Raw genomic sequence first — 16,934 nt, 5'->3', positions numbered from 1 at the left:
ACCTTAGCATGTGAAAAAGGTATTGAAAGTGGGGATCCTGATATCGTTATGAGCAGAAATCATAATGAATATTCAATAAAAAAGGACAACTGTAGCAGAACTGGGGATATCAGTCCTAACAACTTCTTTCCTCTTAATTTAAAACAATTCCTGTATCCTGAAGTTATGTGAAAGATACTGCCCTGATGGGATTATGCTCTGAAAGTAAACAAGGCCTACTGGGTGACCTGGAAGTGCATTTATTTCTGCCATCTTCTCTCCTGCATCTTTCTCATATCTCTGTCCCAGCTAGCAAGCAAATGCAAACAGGGGTTGGTGATTTTTTGACCCTCTGGCCGGAAGGGTTTGCCTGTGGGCTTGCAGGCTGGGCAGTGTGACGCAGTTGCTGGAGCCTTAAAGGGTGGGAGTCTCCCAGTCCCTGCGTGGGAAAAGGCCTCCGGTTCCTGCAAGGAAGAAGGCTCAACAGTGACCTTGCAGAGCTGGGCTGACCAAGAATGGGCAATTCGTAAAGGAAAAGGAAAGGGATTAAAAGCAAGGCAAAAGGCGTTGAAGCCTGGCATAGGCATAGAGTGAAGATCTAAGGAGTGAAAATCAGATGGGGAAATTGCATGCAGAAAACTCTGCTCTATCCCGACTACTTTGATTCACATAAGCAAGAGTTGTGTGGATCCAAGAACAGTTTAACTGCATCATGTGATTTTCTTTAGCAACCAGCAACTTGGTCTGCCATTAGTATGCTGCTGTATAATACAATTTCAGTAACTTTGGTTCAGGATCTACATATGTCACCTATGCTTTAAATATTGTTGCACACCATCCCAATCTCTGAGCAGTGCAAGATCCCAGGGGTTCCAGGTGCTTGCCCATAGTTTGTGTTTCCTTTGGAAATGATGCAGAGCAGAGACTGTGGTGTCTTTATGATATATGGTTTATTTACTCATATATACAACATGGGCCTACGATGGAGGGGTTCTCAGCATCAACGCCCCAAGAGGGTCTTCATAGAATTGTAAAGTTGGAAGGGACCCTGAGGGTCATCTAGTCCAACCCCCTGTAATGCAGGGATCTCAACTAGATCATACACGACAGATCGCCATCTGACCACTGCTTAAAAACCTCCAAAGAAGGAGAGTCCACCGCCTCTCTTGAGAGTCTGTTCCGCTGTTAAACAGCTTCTACCACCAGTAAGTTCTTCCTGTTGAGACGTTGGGGGACCAGTGTGGTCTGGTGTGAGGACAGAAATGCAACGTGTTCCCCTGCTAATTCCTTCTCTTTTAGTAACTACTAAGAGTAAACGACTTTCTTTTAGGCTGTACTTCCTTCCTGCTTCTTCTCAGTCAGTATCAGTATGAGCTAATACTGTGGTTCCCAACGTGGGGCACACGTCCCACAGGGGGACAATTTGATTTTTAAGGGGGGCAATTCAAGAATGAGTTATTAACAGTTAATGGCCTTTTAGGCTTCCTCCACATAAATAGGAGTTCACTTTTTGAATAATAAGAATTATATGTCAAAGGGTGGGGGGCATCAGGATTTTAGAGATGCTTAGGTGGGCATGGCCAAAAAAAGGTTGGGAACCACTGAGCTAATGTGTGCTAGTGTCAGCTTCTTGGCTCCAGCTCAGTCGCATGTAAAACCTGTGCTCAGAATGGCTTTTTTGCCATGGACAATAAACCTTACTTTTTCTTCATCTCTTCAAGTAGCAGACTATTGCCTTTTGCACAGTGCTGAGATACATTTATCAAACTCCAAGAGGGGGAGTTTCGCTCCCCTTACCCACACATTTCCGTGGCTCTTTAAAGTGGCCCTCCAAGGCACTTTCGCACTCGCATCTGGAGATGCCAGGAATCCACTCGGCTGCATGCAAAGTGTGTGCATTCCCAGTATGCACTCTTCCCATATGTTCTGTTTGGCCCCAATATGCCAGTTGCACCACAAGTTAATGCAAATGTATACTTTTTGCCAAGATAGGTTTTACATTTGCAGAGCAGGCAGATTATTCAAGCTGGCGTAAACTGTGTGCTTGTGAAAATCCGTCAAACGCTGCCCATGCCTTTCTCTGTCATATAAAAAGTCTCACCCAAAGGTTACCGAGGCCATCACAACAGAAGTAACTTGGCTGACACTTGGAGGAGCTTGCTGTTATGCTGCCATATGTACCCCCCTCCTCCCACCAAATCCCAAGTGCCTGTAATATTATTTCATTGAAAGACCTTGTTGTCAGCCCCTTTGTGGCCTTTAACCTGTTCGGGGGTGGGGGATGAGCTTGGGAAAATCTGTGCTCACAAGCATGATGCCTGACACAGTGTGTGGGAAAACAGAGCTTATTTATTTTCCGTTGTAACTGCCCACAGATGTAAAAGGTTGCCTTGGCCAAAAAGAGGGCAATTAGTTACCCCTTTTTCAAACGGCCGTCTAAAGCAGCAAACCAAACTGGGAACAAGTCCCACTGAATTCCATAGAAATTATTTCTGAGTAGACATGGTTAGGATTGTGCTATATTGATAGGGTCTGAGTGCATGACCATGACTTGTATGCTTCTGCACACCCCATAGCATTTGCCACCTGAAGCAGCTGCCTCACTCTGCCTAATGATAGGGCCATCACTGCTGCAAAGCACTTCTAAGAATTTTTTTGAGGCAGAAATGCTGGGCCAGGCCCATATTTATTTATTTCACTTATATCCCACCCACCATAGGACTCAAGGTAGCATACACAGGGGACTGATCTGACTCAGACGTTCTCAACTTTAGCAAGGGGCAAAGTGGCTTCATCAGCTACCTGTATCATTGAGTAAGAGAGGATAGCAAGAGATGTATACAGTTATCTAGCTTTCCCCTTGCTTAATACAGCTCAGAATACTCCCTACAACCACAAAAAATAGATACTCCATATTCTGTGAAATAGTAAAGGTAAAGAGACCTCTGACCATTAGCTCCAGTCGTGGCCGACTCTGGGGTTGCGGCACTCATCTCGCTTTATTGGCCGAGGGAGCCAGGGTACAGCTTCCGGGTCATGTGGCCAGCATGACTAAGCTGCTTCTGGCAAACCAGAGCAGCGCATGGAAATGCTGTTTACCTTCCCGCTGGAGTGGTACCTATTTATCTACTTGCACTTTGACGTGCTTTCGAACTGCTAGGTTGGCAGGAGCAGGGACCGAGCAATGGGAGCTCACCCCGTCGCGGGGATTCGAACCGCCGACCTTCTGATTGGCAAGTCCTAGGCTTTCTGATTTAACCCACAGCACCACCCGCGTCCCTCTGAGAAATAGTACAGGACTGTTAATTTCAATTTTCACTATTGCTTTAGTAATTAAAAGTGTTCACTGGAGTCCACCTGCTAAGAAATGCTATTAAATAAAAAGAGCAAGACTGACCTACTTAGGGATATGTTTAAATTTGTTCCACAATAATAAGCGGGATCTTGATTTCCTCACTGAGCTACGTACGCTGAGCTAATCATGGAAGAGAGTGAGTCTTCATACGCACGCCTTCATGGGCTCTGGCCAAGCTGCCCTTTGCCAGGAAGTGAGGTCAAGCTTAGCATCCCAAAGTCATCCCCCCATCAGCAAAATTTATTACTCCTTCCCTACCAATCAGTACTGAGCAGAAACTCAAGTTCGGCACAGGAACTTTTTCTATAAAAGCCCAATGGACGTGGCTTCTCTTTGCACACAACACCAGAGTGAAGGTTCTGCTGTCCAAAGCAGCAGTAGGATGCCGTGGTCCTGGGTCTTTGCAGTGGTTTGCTGCTTCTTGTGCTTTTCCGGCGATGCCTTCCAAAGGTAATGTGCCTTCTCTTTTCAAGTCAAGGCCTAGTATTGAGTGAAGTGCCTCCTTCCCAGCGCACAATGAATGCATAGGCTAAGTACCTGATGCAGCAGGGTCAAGGACAAATCAGAATTCCCTGATGAGGTGTATGTAGCTACTGTGCTGGGACTGATGTTAGCATTCACATGTTTTTTTCTCCAGCCCATTTTGTATTATATGTGACTGGTGGCAGGTGGGAAGTTGTACCATACGTAGGAGAGAATAGACCACCATGGTGTATTTCAAACTGGGGGAAGGTAGAGTTGAAGAAGTTGAAGGCATGGGTGAAGATATAATAAGAAATGAGTCAAAAGGCAGAGTTGGGGAGCAAGAGTGTGGACAAAGCCCGTTTAGGCTGTGTAAACACTATATACCTTAACAGTGGTACCTCGGGTTAAGAACTTAATTCGTTCTGGAGGTCCGTTCTTAACCTGAAACTGTTCTTAACCTGAGGTACCACTTTAGCTAAAGGAGCCTCCTGCTACCGCCATGCGATTTCTGTTCTCATCCTGAAGCAAAGTTCTTAACCCAAGGTACTATTCTGGGTTAGCGGAGTCTGTAACCTGAAGCGTCTGTAACCTGAAGCATCTCTAACCTGAGGTACCACTGTACATTTGAAGCCCCTTCTTTCCCTCAAAGAATTCTGGGCACTTGTTAAGGGTTGCTGGGAATTGTAACTCTTTGAGGTATAAACTCCTTTAGCTTGTTTAATCCTAATACTATGCCCTTTGGTTTGATGAGTGGGTTAACGCCCTTTGGTTTGATGAGTGGGTTATATACGTATAAGGAATAAATAATAGATAAGTGAACACAGAAATAGTAAGATCTGGTAACAAAATGTCTGGTGGAAAGGTTGGTGAAAACAAAGTCTAGACTGTGGTGAGGGGACAAATTGTATGGTGATGTTTTTACCAGACAAGATCAAGAAAGAAGAAGAGAGTGGAGGGAGTACAACTTTGGACATACAGATTGGCATAAATCACCTCAGCAGAGAAGTGAACAGCTGAATTTGGGAGACAAGCCTGCAATAAGCACATCCTTTCCTTTAAGCTGCTACTTAAAATTGAGAAATGTCTCAGTTCCACTGAGAAATCAAGGCAGGTCTCCAGAAAATTGTGATTAGGCTTTGTTGGCTAATGTGGACTAAATTTAAACAAGAGTCAGCAAAGCTGTTTTGGAGGGGTGGAAGGTAGAGGAACACAGGGTTTCCCCTCCTACTTTTGAGATTGAAACTGTGACCTTTCAAATGCAAAGCATGTTCTCTACCCCTGAGCTATGCCATTTCCCCCCTAATCAATGAAAGGGTCTCATAAGACAACAACTGCTTTTTCCTCCCCATTTCTGGAAAGATGCTAATAATGACATATCCTAGGTACCTGCTTCTACATAACAATACACTTTCCCAATAGCTATGCCACAGCAGCACTGCGGAAATTTAAATCTGGATGGCAGCCCCAAAATCAAGGGGACCATTAAAGTAAATCGCTGCAGGTGAAGAATTCCTAGGAACCCTTATAAAGATAAAGCGAAACATTGATGTCTGTCCTCAGTGTGGCAACCTGAAAGAGAAGCATATTCTATGTGGCTATTGTTATGCAAAGGTTAAATGGGAGACAATTGCCATAAGGAAAGAAATATGGGCACAGGAGGGAGGACCACATAAGGCTCCATATATAGAGACTGTTGTACTGTATGAGGGAGAGAAAGCTAGAGATGAAGATGAAGGCAAGTGGATCATAGAAAGAACAAGGAAGCGCCCATCTTGGTTCACACAGGACTGATAATGTAGCACAATGGTAATGTAGCACAATGATAATGTAGCACAATGTAGCAAACCATGTAGCACAATGATAATGTAGCACAATGTAGCAAACCATGTAGCACAATGATAATGTAGCACAATCCTTGCACTCACAGAGTAAAAATAGCTGAAAAAATGCTACTGATAACACTTATCCCCAGAAAGGGTAAATTTAAATTGTATTTTTTAATTTGCCATTGTAGTACAGCATCACTGCTGTACTTTAAATGTTACAAAGAAGATTCTGAGAGAAGAAGCGAATGCATTTGGTAATTGTACTTTTGGAAATTGAGAGAGGGTGCCGCAAAGCAGGTATGGGAGTCACTGTGGTATAAAAGGAAGGAGTGGTTGGTCCTCAGGAATAGAAAAACAAGTTGTAGAGCAACAAATGCAGATAGTGATGGGGGAAGCATTGTGTAGGTGGGTGGCAATAAAGAATTATGCTTATATAACAAACATGAAGCATCCTTCCCTTTATATTGGAAAAATAATAATTTTTAAAACATCCAAAATGTAAGGACCACAAATTTATGCAGGTTTGAAGCTGTGGACAACAATATGCAAGACTGAAGCACATGCTTCAAAAACTGCTAAATGACTTTTAAATAAAATCGTGTGATTCAATTCTCTCTCTTTTTAAAGATAGCTTAAGATTAGAGGAAAATTACTTGCTGACAGTCCATTGCAAGCATTTACTGCCATCTAGAGCAAGTGAGAGGTATCTTCCAAGCCAAGGCAGCTGTCATCTGTGAATCAAGGCTGTTTCCCCCTTGCAGCAAAGTCTGAAAGAGGCCTCAAACAAACTGTATATTTCCTCACCAGCATGACTTTAGTTCTTGCAGCAGTTTATTCAGCTCACTGTGGGGCAGAAGTGGGAGAGGCATTCTGCGTATCCCAGAGAAAACACAAGAGTATAAGAGCCCCGCTGGTTCAGATAAAGATCCTCCTAATCCAACATTGCATTCTCACAGTGGCCACCCAAGTTTTATAATTCCTTTCTTAACACCTTTCAGGATTCCGCTTAAGAAAATGCCCTCAATCAGGGAGACCCTGCAGAAGATGGGGATGGAAGTGTCTGATGGCTTCCCTTCCATGGAGCACAGTCTATACCATCTTGGCGAAGCGCTTCATAATGTGACAGCACCTACCACCCTCACAAACTACAGAGATGTGAGTGTTTGATGATGCCCCTTGAGCAAGCAAGTCAGCAGATCAGGGGAGCCCAAGCATCTTTGCAGAGATATTTATGGAGCGTGCTGTGATGGAGGGCCCTTCCACCTGTTCTTTTTAACCATGGTGATTTGTGCTCATGATGGCAACAGGGTGGTTTTGCGCGATCCTGCATTCCTCAATGCGTACATCTGCAAAGGTGTTTGGTTTTTTTTTTGGGGGGGGGTGGACGCACTGCTTCATCTCCCATCAGTGCAGGTCCTGTAACTTCTGTAAATGCTGTAATTTTTATAGGTCAAATCTTTCAGGATTGTTCGTGTGTTGCACTTTTGTGGCGCTGTAGAACATTGCTTACAGATTTGTTATAAGTTTTTATATGTTTCAAATGTTATAAATAAATAAAATAAGAGTGTTCCCCTCCAGATGGCTATAATACCACGTGGAACACATCACAAAACAACTAATAAAGCAGAATAATGTGTAGTTGGTGCAGCATCAGTCTACCACTCATACATTATTATAGCATCAATGATATGTTGCCAAATGCAGTCTGGATGGGCACTAAGATTTAGGAATCAGCAGCACCTACTATTTATTTGTATTGCAACATGTCTTTCAGACACAATATTTTGGTGAAATCAGCATTGGCACACCAGCCCAGATCTTCAAAGTCATTTTTGACACAGGGTCGGCCAACCTTTGGGTGCCATCCCACCAGTGCTCCCCACTGTACAGCGCCTGTGGTAAGTGATCGCAAGTACCATGCATACTCAGGGAAACACATGCCAACAATATAGTATGGAAATGCCTGGATTCATGGGTTTTTTTCGTTCGAATGCATGGTAATTAAAACATTTGTTCATCGTGGAGTATGATCTGTTTCTGGTGAAAAAAATAATATAACCTTAGTGTCTTTCTTTCCTATTAGCTTCCCATGCCCGCTACGACTCCTCCAAATCAAGTACATACAGGCCAAATGGAACTCAAATTGCAATCCAATATGGGAAAGGACACGTCAAGGGTTTCCTTAGCCAGGACATTGTGACAGTAAGTACTACAAGGGGATAGAAGGCTCCTTTCTTTCCGCTCATATGCCTTCTTGCTTCTGAAGGAGGGGAACTGGCGCAAAGCTTTCCTCTCCCCTGGCAGGCACAAGGCCATTCACAGGCCTGGATCCTTCTATACCAAATCACTGTTTGAAGGCCTCTTGTACTCAGTCAAGGAGAATCCACATAGTCTGGACCAGCCTTCCCCAAGTTGATGCCCTTCAGATGTTTTGGGCTACAACTCCCATCAGCCCCAGCCAGCAAGGACAACGATCAGGAATGATGGGGATTGTAGTCTGAAACATCTGGCAGGGGGCATTAGATTGGGAAAGGCTAGACCGTACTGCCTTGTGTCACTTCAACCACTAGATCAGGGATAGGGGACTTGCAGCTGACCTGCCAGGTGTTGTTGGACTGTCACTCCCATCATCCCTGACCAGGAGCCTTGCTGGCTGGAGCAGATGGGAAGCAGAGTTCAACAATATATTGAAATATTTGGCATTCAGCACTGTCACATTCTCCAAGTTATCTGAATGATGAGAAACTCCAGGGGCACAGTTCATTATCATTTGGAAGGAAATCACAGGAGGCTGGTGAAGTTTTTTATCTTTATTTACAAATATGCAGGTTGAACATTGGGGAAGAAAAACCCATGCCTGCTTTGCTCCCTAGCAAAGGTAACCTTTCTTTTCCTTGTTTCTTCTATCCAGGTTGCTGGCATTCCTGTTTTCCAGGTGTTTGCAGAAGCCACAGCGCTCACTAACAAACCTTTCAACTATGCCCAGTTTGATGGAGTGCTTGGTATGGGGTATCCCAGTCAAGCCATTGATGGTGTTACCCCAGTGTTTGATAAGATCATGTCTGAACAGATTCTGACGTCAGAAGTGTTCTCTGTCTACTACAGCAGGTGATGGTTGTTTGGAAGCGCCTATGTGCCAGATAACTGGGAGTATAGGTGGTCTGGAGAAATCCTTCATAAGGAACCAAAAACTCATTATCTAGTTCAGGCCATCCCCAACCTTCAGCCCTCCAGATGTTTTGGACTACAATTCCCATTATCCCTGACCACTGGTCCTGTTAGCCAGGGATCATGGGAGCTGTAGGCCAAAATATCTGGAGGGCCGCAGGTTGGGGATGCCTGATCTAGTTGAAGCATGTTTTCAGTGGTACAGTACGTGCTGCTTTCCAGGTTCAATTCCTAGCACCTCCCATGTTCAATCAGGGGCATAAGAAGGCCCTATCTCCATTTCTTTGTGGCAGAGGGTGTGGCCTGAGGGCCACACACAGAGAGGCTACTGGGCCTTGATGTACAAACACTGGGGTTGCTCTTCTTTGCCTGGAAAGCTTAGTTTCCATTCACGCAGAGTTCGACATTGGCCCATCACTGCACCACTTTGAGTATCACTCCCCTCGCCACATTCTCATGCACAAGAACACTCTCCTCACATTACTACCTATGCATGTTTTTTTGCTCCTGCCAACAAGAATCCAACCGAAAGAACCTGAGGTGTATCATGCCAAGTGTATCAGGTACAAGAGTGGGCAGGAAGGAGAAAGTGACTGCTTGTGATTTTTGTCCTAGGAATTCTGCGCTGAACACTGGGGGAGAAATCATCCTGGGAGGCAGTGATCCATCTTACTACACGGGGGACTTCCACTATCTCAGCATCAGCCGGGAAGGCTATTGGCACATTGATCTTAAAGGGTGAGGGATACTGCTTTTTACTGCTCCAAGTAATTCACAAACCCTTCTAAGCTCCATCGCCGTGTGACAATCCGATAAACACTCCATTTATCAAACTTGGGTTCCTTTTTAAAAACAACAACAATAACCCTTATTGAGCTTTAAAATTGTACAAAACATATCCCCCCAAAATATCCTTTCAAAAGGATAGCAAGGACTTTAAAAGCATTAAGGAAGAGAAGGGAAAGGGTCTGTGGAGGCGTTTTCATACACCAGTTTATCCTTTCCTTAAATCAATATATGATGCAGCTGTAAAATCTACATTGTCTGGAATGTATAATTTTATTTATTTGTCTTTTTATGTATTCAGCACTACATTAACACATTCATGGCCATAATATCACAAAAAAATAGTCAAATAAACTTTCACAAGTGTGCTTGGTCTCTAGGGCTGGGGAACCCATTGCCCTCTAGATGTTGCTAGACTACCCATCATCACTGGTCTTTGGCCATGCTGGCTGATGGGTGTTGGTAGTCCAACAACATCTGCAGCACCATAGATAACTCCATATATTAGCACATACAGCTTATAGGTTACTTATCTTCTCTAGGTCAGAATGGCTGCTTCACTGCAAGAGCGAGGATGGGTAGGGCATAAGGGTTTGTCTGAAACATGAAAGGCTGTTTTGCTTTCTCCACAGGGTTTCTGTCGGGGGCGAGCTGCTGTTCTGTCACGAAGGCTGCACGGCATCTGTAGATACTGGGACTTCCTATATCACGGGCCCAGTTAGTTCAGTGTCTATTCTGATGAAAGCCATAGGAGCTACTTTGTTTGAAGAGAAAGATGTAAGCAAACTGAAAGTTCTCCTCCGAAAGCTTATCCTCTCTTGCAGTGGGTAGACAAAGAAATGACAGGTCAAAAAAGTCATGAGGAAAAAGAGCAGTGGAACCCGAAGCCTGGTTGCTTTTTCATGCATGCAAACACTCCTTTGGTGCCCTTGAATGCTGTTTTGTTTTGTTAAAAAGTGAAGTGCTGGGTCTCATATCTTAGTAAACGTGCCATGCGTGCCAGCAGAAAATGGCTGCCATAGGTAGCAAAAGAAGACATGACAGTGCTCTATGCCTGAGACTCCCATTACAGTAAAAACACTTGATTAAAGGTGCAATTGTCAAGTCTGATACTAGGAACCTTAGCACTGCCCCTTCTCCTTGTAAGTAATTTGCTGGTCTTCTCAAAAGGTGAAGAGTATAGACAGTATGGATTTGGAGGTTGCTTTTGCTTACATGAAACCTAGATTGAAATATAGGCATGAGGGAGATACTCTGATGGATATTAGATGGGCTTGGTCTTCAACTCTTGCCTGAAGTACTTTGCCCCACAGTCTTGAGTACAGGACCTAAAAGTTTCATTTTCCTATTAACTCCTTTATCCTCTCACAGTATATCATCGAATGCAAGAAAATTCATTTGCTGCCTGATATCTCCTTCCATTTTGGAGAGAGAGCCTACATACTCAGTGGCTCCGCCTACGTCCTCCAGGTAAGATGCTGGGCAAGATTTACAATAAACAGGAAAGGTGGAGGGCAGCTAGGAAATAGAGGAGTTGGGGTAGAAAAAAATTCCAGGGGGAATTTTTTGAGGTCTGATAGTTTGAGCAATGGTGCAACACTAATAGGCACAGTGGAAAACAGGAGTGCCTGGGGTGCTCTGGTCCATGGGGTCACGAAGAGTTGGACACAACTCTTTTGTGTTTTTGAGACTACAATTCCCATCACCCCTGACCACTGGTCCTGCTATCTAGGGATCATGGGAGTTGTAGGCCAAAAACATCTGGAGGGCCGAGGTTGAGGAAGCCTGATCTAAGGCAAAAAAAAACTTGTCTCACTGACTCACTTCCCTGCTTAGTTGTGCCATTCTCTCTGCAGCATTCTGAATATGGCCAAGAGTTCTGCACCGTGGCGTTCTCAGGTTTTGATATTCCTCCTCCACTGGGCCCTCTCTGGATTCTGGGTGCTAGTTTCATCGGAGAGTACTACACTGAATTTGACCGGCAGAACAACCGAATTGGCTTTGCCACATCCCTCTGACACGGAAGAGTCCTGTTTCAGAGACTACTAACTTTTGAGAAGAAACTGCATAAACTGTGAAAGAGAACAGCTTAATAATATATTGTTTTCAATAGCAAAAAGAGCTTGTGTCAATATGTATGCAAAGCCCTCCAATTATTCTGCTGCATTGCTAAAAGCTATAAAACAGTAACATCAAGAATAACATAATCCCTGGATTTCAATGTCCTCTTCCTATATTGTCCACTGAAGTCAGATAGCTGAAAGTTCTGCTTCCCATCTTAAAACTAGGATAGCTGAAATCTTTCCACCTTAAATTATAAGGTTCCCTTTCCTGCTTAGAGGAAGTGACTGGGAAGTGTCCGTCTTCTGTGATTACTTATTTCCCTTCACTTTTGTGGTTACTGACATCCATACAAAAAGCCGTCCTTGTTTTGAGAGGGACATTTCATACTTGGCAAAGTCCTACTTGTTTTCAAGTGAAATATGATCAGGCTAGATATGGAAATGATAGCCAATGAACAAAGGTGAGGAAAAACACAGTGTAAGAGAAAAAGAAGGTCCCATGCAACACATCTGAACAATCCTGAAGCAGGGTACATCTGGCAGTCTGGGTTTCTCCCAAAGAATCTTGGGAATTACAGTCTTGTGGAGCTCCTGACACTATATCTTCCACTGAATGGGAAACATGACAGGACAGAACTGCCCTGGTTTAAGAAGTATAGTACAAAATCCTTATATGACACTCCCATTTGGATGTGGTAATTTTTTGCAATAACATTGCGTGTCTGTAAGTGATTGCATGAGGCAAATTGAAGAACAGAATCTTCCATTTCATTTCACTCAGTATATCTATATCCTGCCTTTCTTCTGTCACGGAATTCAAGAAGACATATATGGCATTTCCAGGCATTTTCCACTCAGATACTTGCTAGACTCTCTACACCAGGGGTTGTCAACCTGGTCCCTACCGCCCACTAGTGGGCATTTCAGGATTCTAGGTGGGCGGCAGGGGGTTCTACAGCACAAGCGGAATCCTCCTTCCATTGAGCACTGGTGGGAGGTAAGGAAATTTTACCATCAAGAAAGATGCATTAGTGGGCAGAAGGTATAAAAAGGTTGACTACCCCTGCTCTACACTGACCTAACCTGCTTCCCATCAGCCCTCAGACCATTCCGTGGGTTAGAAATCAAGATAACATTCTAATTTTGTCCACCTAACCGTTGAAGGTATCGACTTAGGATGTCATCAACTTCTTGAAGTCAATAGCAAGTGCATTAAAACAATGAATAGGGTAGAGAAAGTAGATATTGACAAAGACAGCCCATCCAGTTTTGCCACCTGAGGTGAAACAGGAATTGCTATCTCCTGTCTCACAGCCCACCACGATCCCACCCAACTACTGCCGCTTCTGCACCCCGCATCCCACCCCTGCCACCACTGGAACACCCTGGCGCTCATGGAACTTGACGATAGCGTGGGCATTCCACAAAGCATTGCCACTCAACTTCTCCTCTCAGGCGCAGGGAAACCAAGCAACAACGTGGGATGCAGGAACACCCTAGCTCTGGCCAAACCCAGCAGGAGTCAGGGCTTTTGCACGCCATTGCTGCTCATCTGCTCCACCTCAGGGGTGAGAAAGACAAGTGTCAATGCCATGTGACAGAATGCCTCCCTCTCACCAGTGAGTGGGAGGTATTCTGGCATCAAAGGCAACAGTTGGGCAAGCAGAGCACTGCCTCTTGCACTTTCACCACCTGAAGTGAGAGCTTTAGCTTGCTTCATAAGCGGGCCAGTTCTGGATATACAGATGTTTTTCTCCACTCTACAATACCAGAATTCAGGGCCATCCAATGACACTGAATGAAGAAGAGTCAGGGCAGTCGGGCAACAGAGAGTACTTCTTCACACAGCACATAGTTTAACTATGGAATTCACTTCCAGAAGAGGCAGTGGTGGTCACCAACTTGGATGGCTTTAAAAGAAGATTAGAAAAATTCATGGCGGATGAGGCTATCAATGGCTAAGATGGCCATGTTCAAACTTCATAGTCAGAGGCAGCCTGCCTCTGAAAGGCAGTTGCTGGGAATCACAGGTGGGGAGAGTGCTGTTGCTTGTGGGTTCCCCATGGGCATCTGCTTGGCCACTGTGAAAACATGTGGACCTTTGCCTTGATCCAGTAGGCTCTGACGTTCTCAGAGCCACTCCCCCTTTTATCCTAGGTGTGAAATATTACAATCACACCTTGTAGCCATTACAGCCTTATCCTCCACAAATTCCTCAAATTCTTTTCCATAGTTGTCTAAGTTTACATTTACATTTGATTGGTAGTGGATTTCACAACACATGGTAGTGAATTTCACAACAAAATAGAAATTCTCTGCCAACACATTTTCAGTAACCTCAGTGAAGAAGAGCCGACACAGTAATCTGTGTAGTTTGTGGGATTTCCCCAGTTTACAGAGGGCTATAAACGGGGGGTTCTAATCACCACCTCAATCCAGACACCTACCTTGAGGGATGATCCCAACCAACAAGTGGCTCAGCAGTTCCTAGCTAGCCTTCACCAACCAAGATGGAAGATGGACCTTTCACAACTCTGAGCAATGTAAGATTTAATTTGTATCCAGAAATAAATCACCAGTGAATACTTCTGCCATTGGGACTCTTCAGCTAATGCATCTGAATGACCCTTAGTTCAGTCTATTAACACCTCTGCCAATGTGGCAGGACAATTTCCTGCCTGCCCATTTTGTACAGGACAGGAATAGGGCTTTAGATGACAGCCACTAATGACCTGAAACCAGGAGGTATTAGCCCTTCAGACTATAACCAACAAGGAGGACAATTATAGCCATTCCGATTAAAATAATTAGAGTCATTCTATTTCATGAGAAAATGAAAATCACTCTGTGTTGCTTCCTAGATGTTTGGGAAAGAAGCAATTCTTCCTGGTTAGAAATTGGCACATTTCAATTGGAAAAATAAACCAATCAAATGTATATAATATCCTATCAAAATACTTTAAATATTTTGCTCACCAAAGTTTTTGGGTGGGCTATAATATGTTAAACCCCAGATCTCACAAAGAGCGGGTGTTCACTTACAACAGTTACCAAGGCTGCTGTCTTAGCCCTACTGATCTGGGAGCAAGCTTCACTGAATTCAGTAGGACTGACTTCTGAGTAGACATGGTTAGGATTGTGTTTGAAGTGCTATACAGTGATTACAGAAGTTAGTCCCCTGCTCACAGTCTCACAATTTAAAAAACACAATACAAAATTGGAAAGGAATGAGGAGGGTAGAGGTGAGCATGCAAATTCAGGTACCAATTCTTGAAAATTACATAATCTCCACAGTGTCATCTGATCCAGGCAGCCAGCAGCACAACCAAGAAGTCCTTAGTCCTCTGGACTATAGTTTAAGCTAGTTCCTTTAAGTCCTGCAGCTCTGGAACATGTAAATATCACTGCTTCAAGCTCTCTCACTCTCCAATTTCTGGGAGACCATTCTCCTAACACTTCGTTCTACCCTCACATAGCCCAATCCCATGACATTTACCTCTTGAGTTTGCCTTGTTGCATTTAGGCCCCCATTACAGCTTACAGGATCTCTGGCACCTGCACCTCTCCTTATATGACAGCTACAGACCACTGCACTCCTCCATCAACAGAATTAGTCAAAGGAGCTCTTGGTTCAGGCCAGGCCTTATCTGTGTAGCCTGTATACATGTAGAGCCCTATTGCCTTTGCATGCCAACTAACAGATTTGTTTTCTATTAAGTACAAGCTGCTGATTCTCTTGATGATTTCTCACTCTTCTGAGTGAAAAAGGTAACAGCCTCATGGTGTGTTGTGACTCCAGGAGCTGTTTTAAAAAAGAAAACATGCTTCAGTGTGTGTTTGCATTTCACTTATGATCAGGAACACCTGTGCTGAGTTAAGCATGGACCTCTCCTTCAGGATTAGCATGGACTGAAGTAGCCAATGCATTGTGGGGTTTGAGAGACAGACATACACTGCATGGCCACTTCACACGTGCCCTTCAGAATGATGGTTGCTGCTACTCTTGTTGCAGATAGAGCATATCAGGGAGCACCCTTCCAATCACTGCATCTCCAGGTCAAGAAAATCTTAATTGCCTAAAGCTTTGCCTGTCATGCACCTGCCTTTAAAGGAACATAGCCACAGTCAGGAACAAAACTGGAAACCTTAATAATTGTTGAAGAAACTAATAGCTGAGCTATGGATCATGCTTTTGGCTGAGGAAATTGAGTTATATTCAAGCAAAATTATTAGCTAACATCACCATCGCATCTATGTTCCATAAGGTGGCTGGCATACATGGCCCCCTCGTTTTTTATCACCTCAATCTATGAGGTAGGTGAGACTGAAACTGATGGTCCCAAGGCAGTGGCGTAGCGTGGGGGGTGCATGGGGGGCCGGCCGCACCGGGCACAACATCGGGGGGGGGCGCTCGCACTCGCAGCTCTCTGCCCCCGCTAAAATCCACGGGTTAGGGGGCGCAAATTACTTGCCTTGCCCCGGGTGCTGACAACCCACCCTACGCCACTGTCCCAAGGTCAGTCAGTGAGTTTCAGAGCTGAGTGGGGCTTTGAAACTGGGTTTTACCAGTCCTCTCTCAAATCCAAGGATGGGAAACCTCTAGTCTAGTCCTCCAGATGTTGCTGGATCACAACTCCCATTGTTCCAGACCACTGGCTATGCTGGCTGCAGCTGATAGAAGCTGGAGTCACTGTTTCCCCATGACTGCTCTAACCACTACACCACACATAATTGGGGCAAGTCTTTACAGGGCCGGCATCCCTGCTCACCAAAACACGCTGCCTTCAACTGATGTGTGAATAAGTACACATTAGACAGGTATAACACCCCCCCTCTCCATACTAGGGGGAAGCTGCTCCTGATGAATTCTTGCCTGCCATGCCCCTCTTTAGCTGCCAGATCTCTAAATATGTTTACCAGAACTTGAGAGTTCAGTGGAGCTTACTTGCAAGTAAACATGCTTTGAAAATTGCAGCCTGAAAGGCCCAGAGCCTCTGTCAGGGTGGACCCTTTTCTCCCAGGGGACTTAATCACAGCAGCCTCCCCTAAGAGCCTTCCAGCACGAGACTCTTCCATGGGGAGCGGCGCGTTTACTTGATAGAGTCTCCGCCGCTGGCTGCCTGCTCGCTGCTGTCAACAGAACCTGGAGCCCCACCTGGCACCTTACCTGGCGGGATGCTGGTGCTGATTGCAGCATCCGCAGCAGCATCCTTGGAGGAGGCGCGCTCCTGCTCCCTTGCCCTGGCCGCAGCATCTCTCCCCGGCTCGAGCGGCCGAACGACCCCCTCCTTG

At 44.8% G+C, this 16,934-nt stretch overlaps 1 protein-coding gene across 1 annotated transcript; it reads left to right on the top strand.

Annotated features, from left to right (window-relative positions):
• The first annotated feature begins 3,362 nt into the window (after positions 1 to 3,362).
• Positions 3,363 to 15,950, top strand: REN (renin). Its single transcript, XM_082228492.1, has 9 exons — positions 3,363 to 3,784; positions 6,624 to 6,780; positions 7,400 to 7,523; positions 7,709 to 7,827; positions 8,537 to 8,733; positions 9,409 to 9,531; positions 10,212 to 10,356; positions 10,951 to 11,049; positions 11,436 to 15,950. The coding sequence occupies exons 1-9, from the start codon at positions 3,651 to 3,653 to the stop codon at positions 11,595 to 11,597; spliced, it is 1,260 nt and encodes a 419-aa protein (XP_082084618.1). The 5' UTR covers positions 3,363 to 3,650; the 3' UTR covers positions 11,598 to 15,950.
• Positions 15,951 to 16,934: the final 984 nt, after the last annotated feature.

Source organism: Podarcis vaucheri, assembly GCF_965113315.1.
Source record: "Podarcis vaucheri genome assembly, chromosome: 6".
NCBI lineage: Eukaryota > Metazoa > Chordata > Lepidosauria > Squamata > Lacertidae > Podarcis > Podarcis vaucheri.
The sequence above is the reverse complement of the archived record's forward strand: the minus strand, read 5'-3'. Positions and strand labels throughout refer to the sequence as shown.